The 16,519-nt window shown below is 49.0% G+C and overlaps 1 protein-coding gene and 1 pseudogene across 1 annotated transcript in view; one reads left to right on the plus strand and one right to left on the minus strand.

Moving 5' to 3' along the window:
- Positions 1 to 16,519, minus strand: part of PXYLP1 (2-phosphoxylose phosphatase 1) — a 72,389-nt gene that overhangs the window by 31,463 nt on the left and 24,407 nt on the right. Inside the window, exon 2 of the mRNA XM_037139398.2 lies at positions 4,875 to 5,006. Within this exon, the coding sequence (XP_036995293.2) occupies positions 4,875 to 4,953 (79 nt within the window). The 5' untranslated portion in view covers positions 4,954 to 5,006. The remainder of the gene's footprint in view (positions 1 to 4,874; positions 5,007 to 16,519) is intronic.
- On the plus strand, positions 11,575 to 15,065 carry LOC128628007 (transcription elongation factor A protein-like 8; annotated as a pseudogene).

Genomic DNA, 16,519 nt, shown 5'->3' on the forward strand with positions numbered 1-16,519 from the left:
AAACACCGCGTGGAACTGTGGTCTTTCTGAGACACGAGGCCGATGGTGTCTTCCCTGCCCCAGTGGCTCCCTGCTCCTTCAGGAGAGAACGTGGAGACGGGGGTGGCCTTGGCCTTTGTCCACTGTCACAGCTACGCACAGGGGACCAGCTGCCTGTGCATTCCCATTCCCGGCAGTGAGGCACCCCCTTCCCGCTTCCTTCTCGGCTCCTACTCTTCCCTCAAGGACAAAGCTCAGATGTCACCTCCTCTGGGAGTCTCTCCTGACCTCCAGGTTGGATTAGCTTCTTGTCCTCTATCCTTCCACATCCCCCTGCCTTAAGTGATTTTGAATTCATTCTATTTAGCAAACATACAGGCAGTGATTACTATGTGACAGGCACTATTCTAAGTGTTTTGTATCAGTTTTCTTAGTCCTTTACTGACCCTATGAAATAGGACTCTCATTATACCCATTTTACAGATGAGGAAACCGAGGCACAGAGAGGGGAAATAGTGTGCCACATAGCTGGTAAGTAGAGGCCAGGGATTTGCCCCTGGCAGTCTGGCTCCTGTGTCCCTGTTCTTTCTCGTGTCCTCACGCTGCTACCTCTTACCTGTCCTGGCACTGAGCACACTGTGTTGCAAGTGGCTGCTCCTGACTCTCCACTAGACGCAGGGCTCCAGCAGCCCTGGAGAGACGATACTCCCAGCCCCGGCCTAGCACACAGCGGAAGCTCGAGGGCTTTGCCAAACAACGATGTGGCACATGCTCATGACACCGCATCCACAAGGAATGAAATCATAAAACCTCGGAGTCTGAAGAGACTGTGAATGGGATCAGGTGCAATGACCTGCCTAACCATCCACTCTTCGTAGAGCGACACTCCAGAGGTGGCACACCACGCGTCCCACCTCTGTGCAACACTGACGCTTGGCTGAAACGTGTCTCCACGGTCCCCCACAACAGGCCCAGCTCCTCTTGCAGAAAGGGCTCTCCGGATACTGAAGAAGTGGCTTTCACTTCCGCAGGGCAGCCCTGCTCTCTTCCACCTGGGGACCTGCATCTCCAGTCCACCTTTGACATCTCACTTGGAACCTGCTCTGGTCAACTGGGGCCCTGCCCAAGAAGGTGACCTCCAGATACAGGTGCCATGTGCCCAGTTCACATGAAGCCCTACCATGGCCAATGAACTCTGATACAAAACAAATAAACGTATAATGTATTCCCTTTCCCCTCCTCCCACAGCTACAGTAACATAAGCCTTAGCAGCCTTTGGAACACCAAGAGCCCTGGTTTCTCAGGGTGGTGCATTGCCACAGGACTCTATACTGTTGCTAAAAGGTTTATGCTGCCTTGGCAGATGTGGCTGTGTTGGCTGGAGCATCGTCCTGTAAACTAAAAGATTGCAGGTTCAAATCCCAGTCAGGGAACATGCCTAGGTTGCAGCTTTGGTCCCTGACTGGGGTGCATACAAAAGGCAACCAATCAATGTTTCTCTCTCACGTTGATGTTTCTCTCCCTCTCTTTCTCCCTCCCTCCCCCTCTATCTAAAATCAGTGGGCTTGTCCTCGGGTGAAGATTTAAAAACAGAAAGGTTTATGCTGATTATGCCTCCAGAGGCCAGGGGTTTCCCCACAAGGTTTCCGTTCTCACACTAACATGGCAAAGCAACAACCGCCGCGGCAACGACGATCTACTCCATTTCACAGAGGAAGAAACAGGCTCTGGAAGTCAAACCCGCCTGAGGGCACCCAGCTGCTGTGCGGCCGGACACGGGGCTGCGACCCCAGGGCTGCCTGCTGTCGGCTGCCATTTTGGGAACGCGGGTGGGAACCCAGAGAAATGAGCATGAAATGAGCACTAAGCAAAGGCTGTGTACACGCAGAGCAGGAAAACGGACGACTACAAACGAGCAGAAAAAGAAAAAACAACTAATCATTCACGACTCTTCACGTCCCAGTGGTCTTGCCCTGTTGCCCTAAAACAGTTCCTCAATTTATTTAAGATGTTATTTTTCTCTTTGTGCTCATTTTAACTGGATTAACTAGAGATATTTACACCTACTTGTTCCTTTCTACAATTTAAATATCAGGAATTTCAGAATGTCCCTATTTCAAAACTCAAAAGCATCAAGGACTTGAAAATACAAAATTAATGATTTTTATTAAAGGCTATAAGCAAATAGCTAATTATTGGTACCATTTAAAATAAACATATTTTGAGAAACTAAAAACTGTATCTTAAACTTTTTTATCCTTTTTCTGAGACCCATGCCCCCAGAGTGTAGAGAAATACCCAACACCCGTAAGCACTTAATGAATATATGTGGGATCACAGACATTCTTTCTGTGTTAAGAGAAAGAAAAATGCTTATTTAAACAACCCAATTTTTAAAACTGTAACCTGGGTCAGAACTGTCTCATGTTCAAAACATCGGAAAAAAGAAAATTACCAACAGGACAAAATATATAATCATTGCAGAAAGCAAATAAATAAAACTGTAGTGTTTACTTAAAGCATGAGAAAACCAAGTTTTATCTTATTGCCTAAAATATATTCCCTAAAAGGATTGTACATGCTAATCCAGTATTCAAAATTAGCCAAAAGAAATGGTGAAGAAAAAGTCCATATATTTCAGGGTAGGAATGAAAACATAAGTATCACTCTAGCATATACCTTTGTATCATGAATTAGCAAAGTTTCTAACACCATAAAAACGAGCAACCAACAAAGCAATTAGAGAAATAAAGCAGTTACCCACAGAAATGGGTAAATCCCCAAATTACATTTTACCTAGAAGCAGAAGAGCAGTAAGAACACCCATATCTTCACTTCTTTCCGAACTCCAACGCATCCCAGAAGAAAAGAGCTCAGACCTACACAGGCTAATTTACCCTGCAAAATTTTCCTTTCAAAAAGTATGGCTGCAAATTGGCTCTCCCAAAACAGAAGTGACTTTCACAAGAGTTATATAAGCAAAACACACAGGCCAACTCAGTGATGTGGAAACCACCTCATGCAACAGAAACGCGGCAAACACAAGTAACTCCCATTCACGTCTCAGATCCTGGCAGCTTCTCAGGATAAAAATCAAGGCTGATTGTAACCTCCTAGCTCTCCAACCAAAGGATGGAAAGTTTTTAATGAAAACTTATACACAATTAAACGACAGAGAGCCCTAACAAACTCTGTAGGAAGAATTCATATTTTATGGGTGGTTAACCATCTGAAGTATTTTTAAACTTCCTATGTCCACTTTCTCTCGACCGCTTTCCCTATTATGGAAGGACGAAGTGAGTATTTTAAAGTCCCTTTGCTGTTCGAAGCAGGCTGTCAAATGCAGCAGACGCATGCACGGAGTCTGTCACACCCTGGGGGTCGATCAGGGAAGCTTGCTCAAAGCCGCCTCTCTGCAAACCTCCAAATGCCAAGTCTTTCCCACTTTCTGCGGTGCACTTGGAACATCCCACTCGCCAAGCCACCTGCTCATCTTTCCATCGTTCAAACTGTAGCAGAAATGCCACCTCCTCACAGAGCCGTCGTCCTCGGTGGTGATGGGTACCAAGCCCTTGTTTCCCACCCACCCAGGTGAGGAGGTAAATGGAGGGAAGGCAGGCGTCAACAAAAACGCCGTTCCCAACATGGCACAGTTTGTTGACTGCAAATATCAGCACCAGAGGGAAAGGGAACCAGAGCAGCCTGCTTTTTAGAGCAGGAGATTCATTCATTCATCTAACAAGCATTCGTAAAACACCTACTGCGTGTTGGGCAGTGCAGCTCCTCGGGGACAGAGGGAGGAAACAGGACGTGGTTCCTGCTCTCAGAGAGCAGACAGTCTTGTAGCAGGAAGAGATACGTGAACTGAAAATCACGATACTGCGAGTTTAGTGCAAGGAGGGCAACAGGCTCAGGACACTCTGGTTGTGTGTCCAGAAGCACCCGGCTTGGTTGGGGCTCATGGGAGGTCACTGCAGGAGAAAAGGACTGAGGGAACCAGGCGGAAGAGAGGGAGGGAGGGAGGCGAGGAGGAGAGCACTCCAGGCGGAGGGGCCGGTGGCATCTGACATCTAGGCATAGACATCAGGCTGGATATGAAGAGACTGCCAAGTAAGTGGGTAACACCGCATCATCGAGTCCATGGTGAGAGGGGCCACAGGACGGCAGAGGGCCTCTGAGACCCTATGGGCCACCTCTGAAGGGTTACAACCAAGGGGGTTAGGGCTGGATCTGTGTTTGAGGATGGCTACTCTTAGGGGAGGGAGCAGTGTGGTGCACAGATTTGAACCCAATCTGTGCACAGGCTCCTAGTGAAGGTCAAAGTGCTGGGCGGTGAGGTCCATGTCCTGGCTTCCTTGGCTGCACTCATGCCTCGCTGCACGTAATTTCCCACGCACAGTCCCTGCTGTCCAGGGAGCCGAGTGTTACACCTACTGCTCCCACTCTCCCCAACAACTCCAGCCTCACGGCTCACTGAACAGAAGACAGACACCTACCCTCAAAGAATCAGCCAGAGAGGGCCAAATACCTCTGCTCTGTGTGGCTCGGTATGACGAGAAAACAAGCTGGGTCACTCTGTGTCTTGCCTTGGGAATTTAACAGTCCAGGAATAACCAGGCAGTTTAGGAATGTGTGCAGAAGCCAAAAACAGGTCCCAAGGCCTAGTGAGCGCTCTTGTTCCTGGTGGCCAAGACAGACTTCCAGAACAGCTGCTCAGTGGTTCAGGGTTCCTGCCCCCGGCCCCCCCCCCCCCCACCGCCATCAGCAACAATAATAAGAAGACTCGTTGTTTTAAATCCCCCTGTTCATTTGGACAACAAAGGCTCTGGGCTCGCGTGTTTGTCTGGAGGACTCTCGGTTTCCGAGCGAAGCCCCCTCCCCTCCTGGATACTCACAGAACTGCAGGCTGAGGCTCAGGAAGGCCAGCAGCGCAGCAAGGGCCAGCAGCAGCAAGAAGCGGTTGCGGAAAAGCATTATTATTTGTTCTATCTCCTCTTCATGGTTTCACCTCAAATCGGGAACATGCCCTGTGAATAAAGCAGAGACAATAAGCATGTGTTCCGAGGTGGAAAACCAGATTTGCCAACTGAAAATAATCCAATTAGCCCAGGCCTCTGGCAGACGAACACGAATCCTGGTGGGAGAACCCTAGCAAGCACAGTTACATCTTTGCCCCCAAACGAGGCCTTGCCAAGAATGCATCCATCAAATTAGTGAGAGGAAAGCAATTCGTGAATGGTTCATTCGTGTGATATCAACAGGGAATGGGATACTTTACAGCATGACCTTCCCAAAGAAAAGCGTGAAGGACATTTATTGAGCACAGACAGTGTGCCAGACAACGAAGTGTTTCCCGGGACCAGCTCACGCTCACCCTGTTCTGACCCCCAACTTCTAAGTCTCCAACTTTTCTGGATGAACATTTTGCGAAGATGACTCTGGTCTTCTTTATTTTTAACATTAACCTGAACATCAGTCACTGCTGCCTGACCCACGGTAGCGCCTTTAGGGACAGCTAGGGGGTGCCAGAGGAGTCATTCCTACACTAAGCAGCCCCCTCTACTGATTAGAGACCTTTTCCCATCCTGACCATTGAGGTACTTCAGCTGCATCCACGGGTTTTTCTGCAGCCCGACCACTCATTCTAATTTCCATTAACCACCTCAGAACTGTGTAAAAGGGCTTAAAAAATGTCGGATGAGGTCCTAAATGGCACTTCTGTGGAAAAAAAGTGAATGTTTGCGATAGGCTTTACCCCATCGTTCTCAGATACCAAGCCTCTTTCCTGTTCTCCCAGGCATTTAAAACAGAACTAGAAAATCACAGGAGAAAAGGGCCCTCAACTAGAATAAAATGAAAACAGTCATTCCCAACTGGATTTTATTGGCATAATCTTTTCCTCCTTCAAACACAATCTCCTTCAGACCTCAGATAGACACGACCAGATAAAACCTCGTCTGCTGATGCGTGAGGGACGTACAACTTTGTGATCGTACTAAAACGGCTCAACTGCACACTGAGTAAATTGTGTGCCATGTGGATGCCATCTTTTTTTTCAAGCACCTATCTGCAGGGATGAAGCAGCAGCCAGAGCCCTGGAGTCCCTGGGTCCCCGCCCACACAAGGACTCTGTGCTCAGGAGTTTGAGAACCATTCCTCTAAGGGATACACCATACTTTCTGCCCATAGAGAACATTTGCTAAAAGACTGACGGAAATGCACGTGTACCTCACAACTGAGCCTGGACACCTGCGGCCAGCATCTCTGTTGACCAAGAGATCCCAATTTTACACCTTCAAAGGAACACTGCTTCTGTCCCTTTGGTTACTGCCCTTCACCAAGGGCCAGTGCCTAGTGTCCCAAAACACCTGCACCTCTTCCTGGGACACACCCCCCACCCTCGCCCTGGTGGTGTCTCTTGCTTTAGCACTTCAGAGACCAGATCTGCCTCTTGGTCACTCTGCACTTGGGAGCGGAAGGTCAGGGCCTTCCTTTTGGTGCTGGGCCAGGTCTGGCCTCTCAACCACTTCCTGTCTCCAGCCACTTGGGGGATTTTCCATGACAATTACCACGTCTGCGCTGTTTGGTTCTACTTGACACTACTTTTTCATGGGAGGGTGAACCACGAGATGGTTCCGAGTTGTCCTCCCACGGGCATTGGGAGGAACCAGCTGCCGCTTGCTGAGTTAAATCTCAGGCTTACAGCATGGCAGAGCTGTTGCGGTGATGAGCCCCAATCTGTTCCTGCCTTTTGGGATCAATGGCCTGTACAGTCTCCTCCCGCATTGTGTCTAAGCTTGGAAGAGGTATTGGCTTCGGCCAAAGGGACAATAGCAAGTGAGCTGCAAGCAGAGGCTTGGTAAGTCCGTATGTATTGAGGCCTGTCCTCCTTTGCTGCTTTTGGAACTCTAAGACCACCATGTGAAGACGCCCAGCTAGTGGCTGGGGAATGACAGACCGTGTGCAGCCGAGGCTGCAAACAACCAGCCTGCCAGTCACCACGCGTGTGAGCAAGGTCCTCCCAGGCCATCCAGCCCAGCCACACCACTAGTAGGTGGCTATCAGGAGGGCCCATCCAGACTAAAACAACCACATGGCCAACCCACGTATCAGCAGCAAACATGATGGTTGCTGTTGGAAGCCACTATGTTATGGGAGCTTGATACAAACCAAAAGAGAATCAATACAATAAAGAGGAAATACCTGGCATGTTTACTAGGACTCTCTAAGCCAGGGCCTAGAGATCCATATTCTTATCTCAGGCACCACATGCAAAGCTCCAAGTTATCTACACTCTTCAATATGCTGAGTGCTGTTGGGGAAAGGGGCTATATTTAGTTCTAGATTTAAAATCCTGAGAATGTTGGTTAACCAGATGGCTGGGCTCACATGGTCTCCTAACTGCTTTTAGTTTTCAGGATACTGGCATCTCTGCACATGCAATGCTGTTCATTTGACAACACAGGCCTCAGTCTGGGCACACCCCCCTTTCCCCTTGATACCGCCTGGGTTCCTATAACCTCTCCCTTCCGACTCTCCTTTGGCAGCTGCCAAATGCCAGGTAATGGTCAGAGTATTGTTACCTCCACTTGTGCTGGGGACCAGCATGGTGGGATCACAGCCCTGGGTGTGTGCACAAAGCCGAGGGGGTGGGGTGGGAGGGACAATGACACTGGACTCCGCAACACACGTCTCCTTTTCGAGCCTATTTCTTTGGAAGCTTGGGAGGAAGGTCATGCTTTGTTCTGAATTTTTGAAAAATGACTATAACGTGACATAATCCAAAATTCACATGGATTAGAAGACATCTGTGTTTGCAGCTGGAGTTAGGCCTCCATCTGACATGTGTGTGTGCACCCATGTTCATGTCCAATGTGGGAACCAGGTGCACGACTCTGCCGGGGCGTGTCTTCACTGGGGCCGCTTCCTCGGTGAGAGGGACTGAGAGGAGCCCTGACGCAGTGGCAAGGAGGCGGGTAGATTTGTGCTAGTTCCCTGCTCAGTGGCTTGTTCTCTGTGTGCCCTCCCCACAGCGACCTGACTTCACTTCTCCGACTCCAGGATCCGGCTTTCACAGGAGCAGGGGGCTGAGCCCACAGAGCAGAAGGGTGGTGAGGAGCAACTACGGTCATTTGCAGAGGAGTGGCGCAGAGTCACCATGCTGGGTTGGCCTCCTCGGTTCTGCAGGAACCTCACAGCATCATCAAAACACAAAAATCACCCCCCCACCTCCGAGCTGCCGCTTCTGCCCCATACTGCGGTTCCTCTTCCAAATCCTGGCCACCGCCACTTCCCTACTGGCCGGCCCAGCCACAACCCACAGGGCAGGCAGCCGCAGGGCAGACAGCTACGTGTGCCGCCCACTCCTGGCGAGTCTTCTCCAGGGGCTGACTCATCTCTGGTACCTCCACCTGGCCACAGGCTTTCTGCCTGGAACACATGTGTCAGCTTCTGCTGAGTCCTTATCTGAGGAAGACGACATTACTGGTCAACGGGCTCTCTCCATCTCTGTGGCTCCTGTGTCCACTCAAAAAGTCACACAATCCATGGATCCCCTCTGGCCATCTTCCAGCACATTCCTTCCACGGGAGTCTGTAGACACACTCCTGGGGTTGGCTGCAGCACCTCCGGACACTCCACAGTCTGGTCCAGGTCACGCACTGTGACAGCCAGGTCTCTGGTCCCACAGAAGAAACCCCACAGCCCACTCACAGCCCAGGAAAGAAAGCCCCTGGCACAAGTCACTGCTCCCTCAGCGGGCTGAGACGCTGTGGGGGTGTGACCGACTCTGGCCGGCTCCCACAGCCCCTGACCCCCAGACATCGCCGTCTGGGCAAAAGGTGCTCCAGGCTCGACGTGGCATCACAGCCAAACCCAATTCCTATAAATATTTCAGTGGAAACAACTGCGTTGTGTCCCAGGCTGAACACAGAACCGTGGCCAGTCATCAGACGTCTGCTGGGCACGGCCTTGGTCCCCCCGAGCTAAACCGGCACAGTGAAAATGTCTTACATCCAGAAACACAATCGTTACTCTGAATTCCTGGCGAAACAGAAAATAATAAAACAAACAGAACTCAGCCAACTGTAGTTCAGCCTTACAGTAGCTCTGAACAGTAAAACATTTTAAAATATAATTTTGAAAAAAAAAGTACTAGCGAATGGGCACTTCCCATTGTATTATGGCACATACCTTTTCCTGAATGAAGAGAGAGAAGGACTACGTCGAAGGCATTTTTAGAGGCTGCCATTCTACCACCAGGGACTTCCAAAGCTCAAGCCCGGGCCTGACTTTTACCTTGTAAGAGCTAGAAATGTCACATGTAGTGACTGTGGCCTCAGGGTCCCCCTCAGTGTAGATAGCATTTAGGGTTTTAAATATAGCCATAACTGCTTGGAAAAAAATGTGCATTCAATTATCTCTCATTTGTGTCATTAAAATACCATTGCCAAGATAGAAAGATGGTATTAAAGAAAATACTTCAGACGTATTATATACTTTGATTTTTTTTCTTGGTCCTAATCATTTTGGCCTAAGTAAATACAGTATTATAATTTTTAAAAAGTCTCAGGTCTATAATTGTGAACTAAGTATGAACCAAGCAGAGATAAAAGCTTTATCTTAATAGTCCTCTCTCTGCAAGGTTACCTCAAACTACAGGGTAGTTGCAACATCAGAGATGCTTGGCTAAGAATCAACCAACCTTAAAGTCTGATGAATGACAGATTCCAGAGCCTCCTGAAAAGCCCAGGCTCTGGGACAGGCCCCCAGGAGGCTGTGGGCTCCCAGCCAGCATTCACATTCCAGTCATTCAAATTCCAGCTAGTTTGCAGGCTCAGTTCTAAAGGCTGAATCCAATTCGTTCATCTAGTCAGTCAATTCAGAACAACGTATTTATTTCCCAGGAGCCACTCTGTGTCGGGCACCATCTGAAGTGCTCAGGACACAGGATGGGTCTCTGCTATCTTGAAGCTCACAGCTGAAATGTACAAAAGCATTTATGGTACAAATGGTATGAGATCTAGGAACTGCTTTAAAATATTGGGAGGGTGTCTGAGGGGGAATTAATGAAGCAAGGTTGACAAAATGCTGACGGCTGTTGAAGCTGGGTGACAGGTCCGTGGGGGTGTGTGGCCTGATCCTCTCTGCTTTTGTGCACACTTGAAAGTAAAAGTTTTCTAAAAGGTGTAAAGAGAGCCCTGGCTGGTGTAGCTCAGTGGATTGAGTGCAGGCTGCGAACCAAAGGGTCACCGGTTTGGTTGCCAGTCAGGGCACATGCCTGGGTTAAGGGCCAGGTCCCCAGTGGGGCGCATGTGAGAGGCAACCACACACAGATGCTTCTCTCTTTCTCCTTTGCTATCCCTCTCTCTAAAAATAAAATCTTTTTAAAAAAAGGTGTAAAAAGAAAGGAAGCTCACAGTCTGATCAGTGGAACACTGAGTAAATATTGGGCTGGCCAAAAATATCCATTTAGTTTTTCCTGTATGATGGCTCTAGTAATGCTTAGTTGTCTTTAAATGCATTTGGAAGAATTTTGTTAGATTGTATTGTGTCCTATCAGTGTGTATTTAAAAAAAATTATCAACGTTGGTGAATGTTTGTACAGCCATTTTAATATTAAAGATGGAAGAATCCATGCAACATTTTTGGCATATTTTGCTTTATTATTTCAAAAAAGGGAAAATTGCTACTGAAATGCAAAAAATAGATTTATGCAGTGTATGGAGAAGGTGCTGTGACTGGTAGAACATGCCAGAACTAGTTTGCAAATTTTCTTGTCACTACTGACATTTTAGCCAAACAATTCTTTGCCGTGGGGCTGTGTTATGCACTGGAAGACGTTTAGCATAACACCTGGCCTCCACCGACCGGGAGCCGACAGCAGGAGATAGGCAACATACTCAAAATATCTAAACCAATACAGTGATTGGTGAAAATTACAAAATGTGTCTCTTATTTTATGGAAAATACCATACGGACTTTTTGGCCAACCCAATAATATAAACAGACCACTGGGCCATAGGAAACCAAGGCCAACTGGGAAGCGGGACGGGGAAGCGGAGGGGGCCTGCCCCTGGCCCAGAGAAGGCGGGCAGGTTTCCTCCAGGACGCTCAGCCAGAGCTCAGTCCTGAAGAGCAGATTGGAACTGCTGCATTTGTAATTGCATTTTAGGGAAACAAAATGAACCAGAGAAACAGCACTAAGACTATACTGATGTACCGACTGCAGGGGGCAGGAGAGTTTGCACCATTTGTGAATGAGAGGAGCCAGAGAGGGGAGGCAGCTGCACCTGCACTGAGCTTGCTGTGTCTGGGAGGGATGGCTGCCCAGGGTTTCCACAGCGGCAGGGCAGGGGAGCCCTCCCCTTGTCTGGGTCTGTTTCCCCATTCGAAGGCTTTGCTTGGGGTCTGGCACCCGCAGGCAGGTGAGCTGCAAAGGTCGACTGTTTCCTGGAGCAGCCCCTAGGGCTGGAGGAGGAAAGTGCCCCGGGGACTTTCAGGACTCTTGGTCTTTGGGGCGTAACACAAATCGAGGGAGGGAAGGAGCAAAGTCCCCTGGATTCCTGCAGGATGAATTCATTAAAAAAGGAAACAATGGGAAAATACTCAACGTGCAAGTCTTGTGAAGAAAAGGAAGGACAACTACGGAATACGCCGAAGGCTGAGGAAAGCCTTTAGAAGATGCACCACAGGAAGCAGAAGGAAGCCCCAGAAATGGGCCGACTCGCCCTCTCCAGGGATTTAAAGAGGACTGTCCCGGAGTCCCATGAGGCACCCGGACCCTGAAGAAATGCTAAGGGGAGCTGATGAGCTGGAAAGGCTCAGGGAAGCAAGAGGAAGAGCAGGAAACAAGTCTGCGATGATGCACTGGAAGCAAAGACAGCTAAGCAGACGTCCTTACCCGGTGCGCTTAGGGCCTAGACATTTGTTTAAATCTGAGAGTAAAATCTGTTCCCTGCTTTCTTCCCATTAGCATTTTCTGATGTATGTTTTACCTTTAATCATCTGGTGAAATTTTGGTTTTGGTAGTTTCCTTGTTACAAGCATCTCACTGTATTTTGTGTCTTGACCCATTCTCCAGTCTATTTGGTTGGGAAGTTTCATGCAAATGCACGAAAATACGTTTATTCTATATTGTAAAGTAAAACCTAACAAGTTACAGAGTATCTCGTTTAGTATCAGCTCCCAGGTGGAGGAGAAAAGTCCCAAATTGGGTGTGTGCGTGCATGTGTGTATACATACCTTCGTATACACATACATCAAAAACTTAACTGTGCTTATTTCTGTGTAGTGTGAGTTTTCTTTTTTAATGAACAGGTGTCATAGACAGAATGAAAAATTTTTTAGTAAGTAAAAGAATCAAAGAATTTGCAACCAGCTTGTAAGGGCAGTGGGGGCACCTAAACGCTTGATGAAATAACTGTTAAAATGTTAAATTACCTCAAATCACCTCTGGATCTCTTAGCCAGAGGAATACAACTGGCACAACTGGCAATTATTACATAGAAAAAGAAAAGTCTCACTCCCCCTGCCCGGGCCAGCCAGCGTACACAGTGACCTGAGGAGTCCCTCCCCCAAGGGGAATAAACACACCCCTGGGAGGTCCCAGGGGCACAAAGGCTGCAGGTCAGAGCGAGGGTGGGGGTTGATCCCAGGATGCAGGCTACCAACGGGGGCCAACTCGAGGCACAGGCCTACCCTTATTTTCTAGGCCAGGGTTTTATCTCTTCTCGGCACCAGCCTCCTTGGGGAACAGAGAACTGGAGCAGGCCCAGGGCCTCTCTGCTCTCCTCAGCAGGGGCCACACCTGGAAGGACGCCTAACAGCCACGTGGGGCCTCCCACAGCGGACACTCCCAGGGCTTGTCTCTTACCAGGTCCTCTGCCCCTGTAGGACAGCCTGTCTTCCACCCCGGAGCAGTGAGGGGTGATGTAATCTGGGACAGGAACGGGGTAACCACTGGGTGGGAGGGAGACAGCGCCGTGGATCAGTCCCACAGCTGGCCCTGGATGAAGGTAGCATTAGGCCCAGTGCTCTATGGCCCTGCTTTTCAGGACTCACTATAACCTGGCCACATACCACAAGTCCCACCCCATGTCCCAGTTCCTCCCATACCACACAGTTCAGAGCATGGGCCTTGGGGCCAGCGAGCTAGGTCTGGAGCCCTTCCCCAACCCTTGCTGAGCCACAGCTTTCCCATCTGTAAAATGGGAGCAATCACAGAGGCCATCGCATTGATGGTAAAAGGGTTAGTGAGGTTAACCTGCGTTCGGGACAGAGCACAGTACCTGGCTCCTCAGAGATGTTCAGTAGAAGTTAACAGTGACTTCTCTTGTGGTTTTAACACCCACCACCCACGTGTGACACACTAACCCTGCTTGCCCCTGTCTCTACCTCCACTCTAGAAATAGAATGCCCGTGGGACCATGCTGGACAAAACCAGACTTTGAAGAGGTTTAAATGCCACTTGGTTCAAGTCCCTTGGCTGACCAGCAGAGAGGCCAGGCCAGGTCAGAAGCAGCACAAGGTTCCCGGTGGCTCAGGGAGGTGGCTCTCAGGGCTGCGACTCTTGCCGCACAACCACATGGTGGCACCCAACACTCCGTCACCTTATTTCTCTTCATTAGGGGACACAGTACGTGGTGGACATTTCTAACTACCCACCAATATCTATTTTCTTCTCCTTCCTAACAGAATCCTCTAGGTTTTAACCGAATACATGGCCACCCCACCAGAGATAATATTCCCCAGACTTGGAATTCCCCTTGGAACGAGTGTCAGACTTGTGTAAACAAGTTCTGAACAGTGAGTAGTGACTGGAGGTAGTACGTGCGGTCGCACTGTGACCTTCCTTCTCCCTCCCCAGTCTCCGAGTCACTGCCCTGGTGACAGGCAGCCTTCCTGGTGCACCTGAAGACATCCTAATGGATGATAGAGAAAAACCCTGGGTGACCCCTTGGTGCAGGACCCCCACTTCCTTGACTGCCTACCATCTTAAATTATTTCAGGAGAAAAAAATCAATCCCACAAATACCTTTTAAAGTCATTGTTATTTCAATTTCTGTTAAAGCGGCCAAACCAATATCCTCAATAGAGCTGGCCACTAACATGAAAAGACATTGGCCTTCTTCCTGGGGCCCCTGCTAGGAAGTGATGGACACGCATGTACCCGTATGTGATGAATGGCGCTGGGCGGGCGCTCTGGTCACTGACCAAGCTGAATGTCACTCTCATATAGGATATGAATGAGACGTGGTTATGATAACCTCTGTTCTTTCGAGTTTTATTTTTTGTTTTACCTTACTTTCTGCATCTATGATGATGGCTTGCCTACATGTAACAGGAAACAGTAGCTAGTGCTACGGGACTCATCAACATTCTCACATAAGGAGCCATAGTATCAGGAAGAGCAGCTCTAGGATCAGTTAAGGCAGCAACTCGGTGGCATCATTAGGAAGCCAGGGTCTTTCCCTCTCTGGGTGCGCTGCCCTCTTCTTGTCTGTCCTATCCCTAGGATGGCTGCCCTCAAGGATCATAAGACTGTGGCCGCACTCGTGCTTGGCAAGCTGCACATTTTTGCTGGAAGCAAGGATGCCTTCCCAGAAACCCTCCAGTGGACCACCCCAACCGTATAATGGCCAGGGCTGTGTCACGGGCCCATGCCCAGACCAATCACTGGCACTGGGAACAGGCCACAACAACTGGACACAACCAATCAGGGTGCACCCCCCTGGGGAGGTCCACACAGGGAGGGAGAAGGCGGAGACCTGACCAGAATCGGAGTTCTGTTCGGAACAAGGGAGCAAGGGGGTGCCGGCAACAACCCACACATGCTGAAGACCTGACAACACACATAGTTACCCTAAAAAGTTATCCTCAAACCCAGCCCTCTGATGACAGTGGCGGTACATTTCAGATCTAGCGATCAGCGCTCGTACAGTCATAATTGCACGGTTATGAGCCGTCGGTGCTGGTGTGCTCAGGCAGAGTTCGGCAGTGACCAACGGCAGAGCAGCATCCGCCAGCCTGCAGGGGGCGCCCGTCCTGCCGACGAGAACTTCAATCCCTGTTCTGCCTGTGTCTGAATTCGCAGCATGAATTATTTACCAACTGTTTCTCTCCAAAAAGGATTTGCGGCAGATAATCTGCAGATTAAGGTTTTTTTTAAATCCCTGAAACGAACGGTTTCTTCCCTTCATTTGTGAACTACATGTTCCCACTACTCCCTCCATCGAGTTTTCTTTCCAGCTCCGGGTGCTCACCATTTCTCCGCACCACAGCAGACCGAAATAACTAACTCACCAAGCCTGGATTTTCACTGTCATGTGCTCCTCAGTGACTTTTCCCCGACATTGTCGGAGAAGGTTGTGTTCCATCAACTTCTCTGCTTTGTTCTCTCTTTAGTTTTAGAAGTAGCTACGTATAAAACCGGCGTTCTTATTTTAGAATATTGAGAACAACTCAAGTATCCCATCAGCAAAAACGAAGAACGTGCAGTTGGCAGGATTTACTCACCACAAAGCCACTTGAAAAACATGTCTGATTCTTTTTTCTTTGGCCAGCAAACTGTATCAAAATGTCAAGAAAAGCACACGAGGATTACACAGGCAGGGCTGTAAAGCTACAAATACGAGTGGTGTAAAATGAATACTCACATGGGAAAAGCCACGTTTTTAAAGGCAAAAGCAAAGCGGTTACGAGGGCCTGAAAATCGCAGCTGGGCAATATGAATAGGGCACACCTGAAGTACAGGCTGTCAAGGCCACTCACACCTTCTGAAAGCTGTATTTTCTATGTGAACAATACCACACAGAAACAGCATTTTGCTCTGGAGGGATCCACGAATGGGAGCACTCATGCAATCCACAGATCAGGGCATCTCGCCCCACCTTTTTGGGGCTGGGAGCACACTCACCTGCAGAGCTTTGACAAAAGCCTGTGCTCACTGCCAGCCCTTCCATGACTTGACCGTGGCAAAGCACGGGGCGCCAGGCTGTGTGTGGGTAGTAACCGATGCTGGTGCCTGCGGGCAGGAACGCCATGCCCTTAAAACATCTTTTGTGAAACTGCTGGCTGGTTTGGTGGGAGGCTGGTATAATGACTGTCAGTACAGAATGAGCCCTCCTGCCCAAGGAGGCAGGTGGTCCAAGTGTGGGTGGCCACTGGCAAGGGGCAGTGTGGGGCGCTGACCTCTAGGAAAACTCCACATGCTGAGAACCAAGTATTCTCTGATTCAGATACCAAAACAAGCTTGTAAAACCTTTGTTCCCACCTTTGTACTTATGAAAAGACAGAACAGAGTCAGAGCTAAGAGTGGTGTGACATAGGAATCATAGACATTTAGCTTGGGAAGGAATCTGATGTGCTATCTAGCTCCAGCTCCCTTGCAGTAAAGTGGGGAATAACACTGTAATAAGCTCCAAAACTTTGATTCAGCTCAAGTAAAAGCTGTAATGAAACAGAAGCCCTCCCCAAATCAGTAGTTCTTATCATCGCAGTGGTGAAGAACTGAAAGCTTTTCCTCTAAGATCAAGAGAAG

This window comes from Artibeus jamaicensis, unplaced genomic scaffold (assembly GCF_021234435.1).
Source record: "Artibeus jamaicensis isolate MK-2021 breed Jamaican fruit bat unplaced genomic scaffold, CSHL_Jam_final contig_519, whole genome shotgun sequence".
Lineage (NCBI taxonomy): Eukaryota > Metazoa > Chordata > Mammalia > Chiroptera > Phyllostomidae > Artibeus > Artibeus jamaicensis.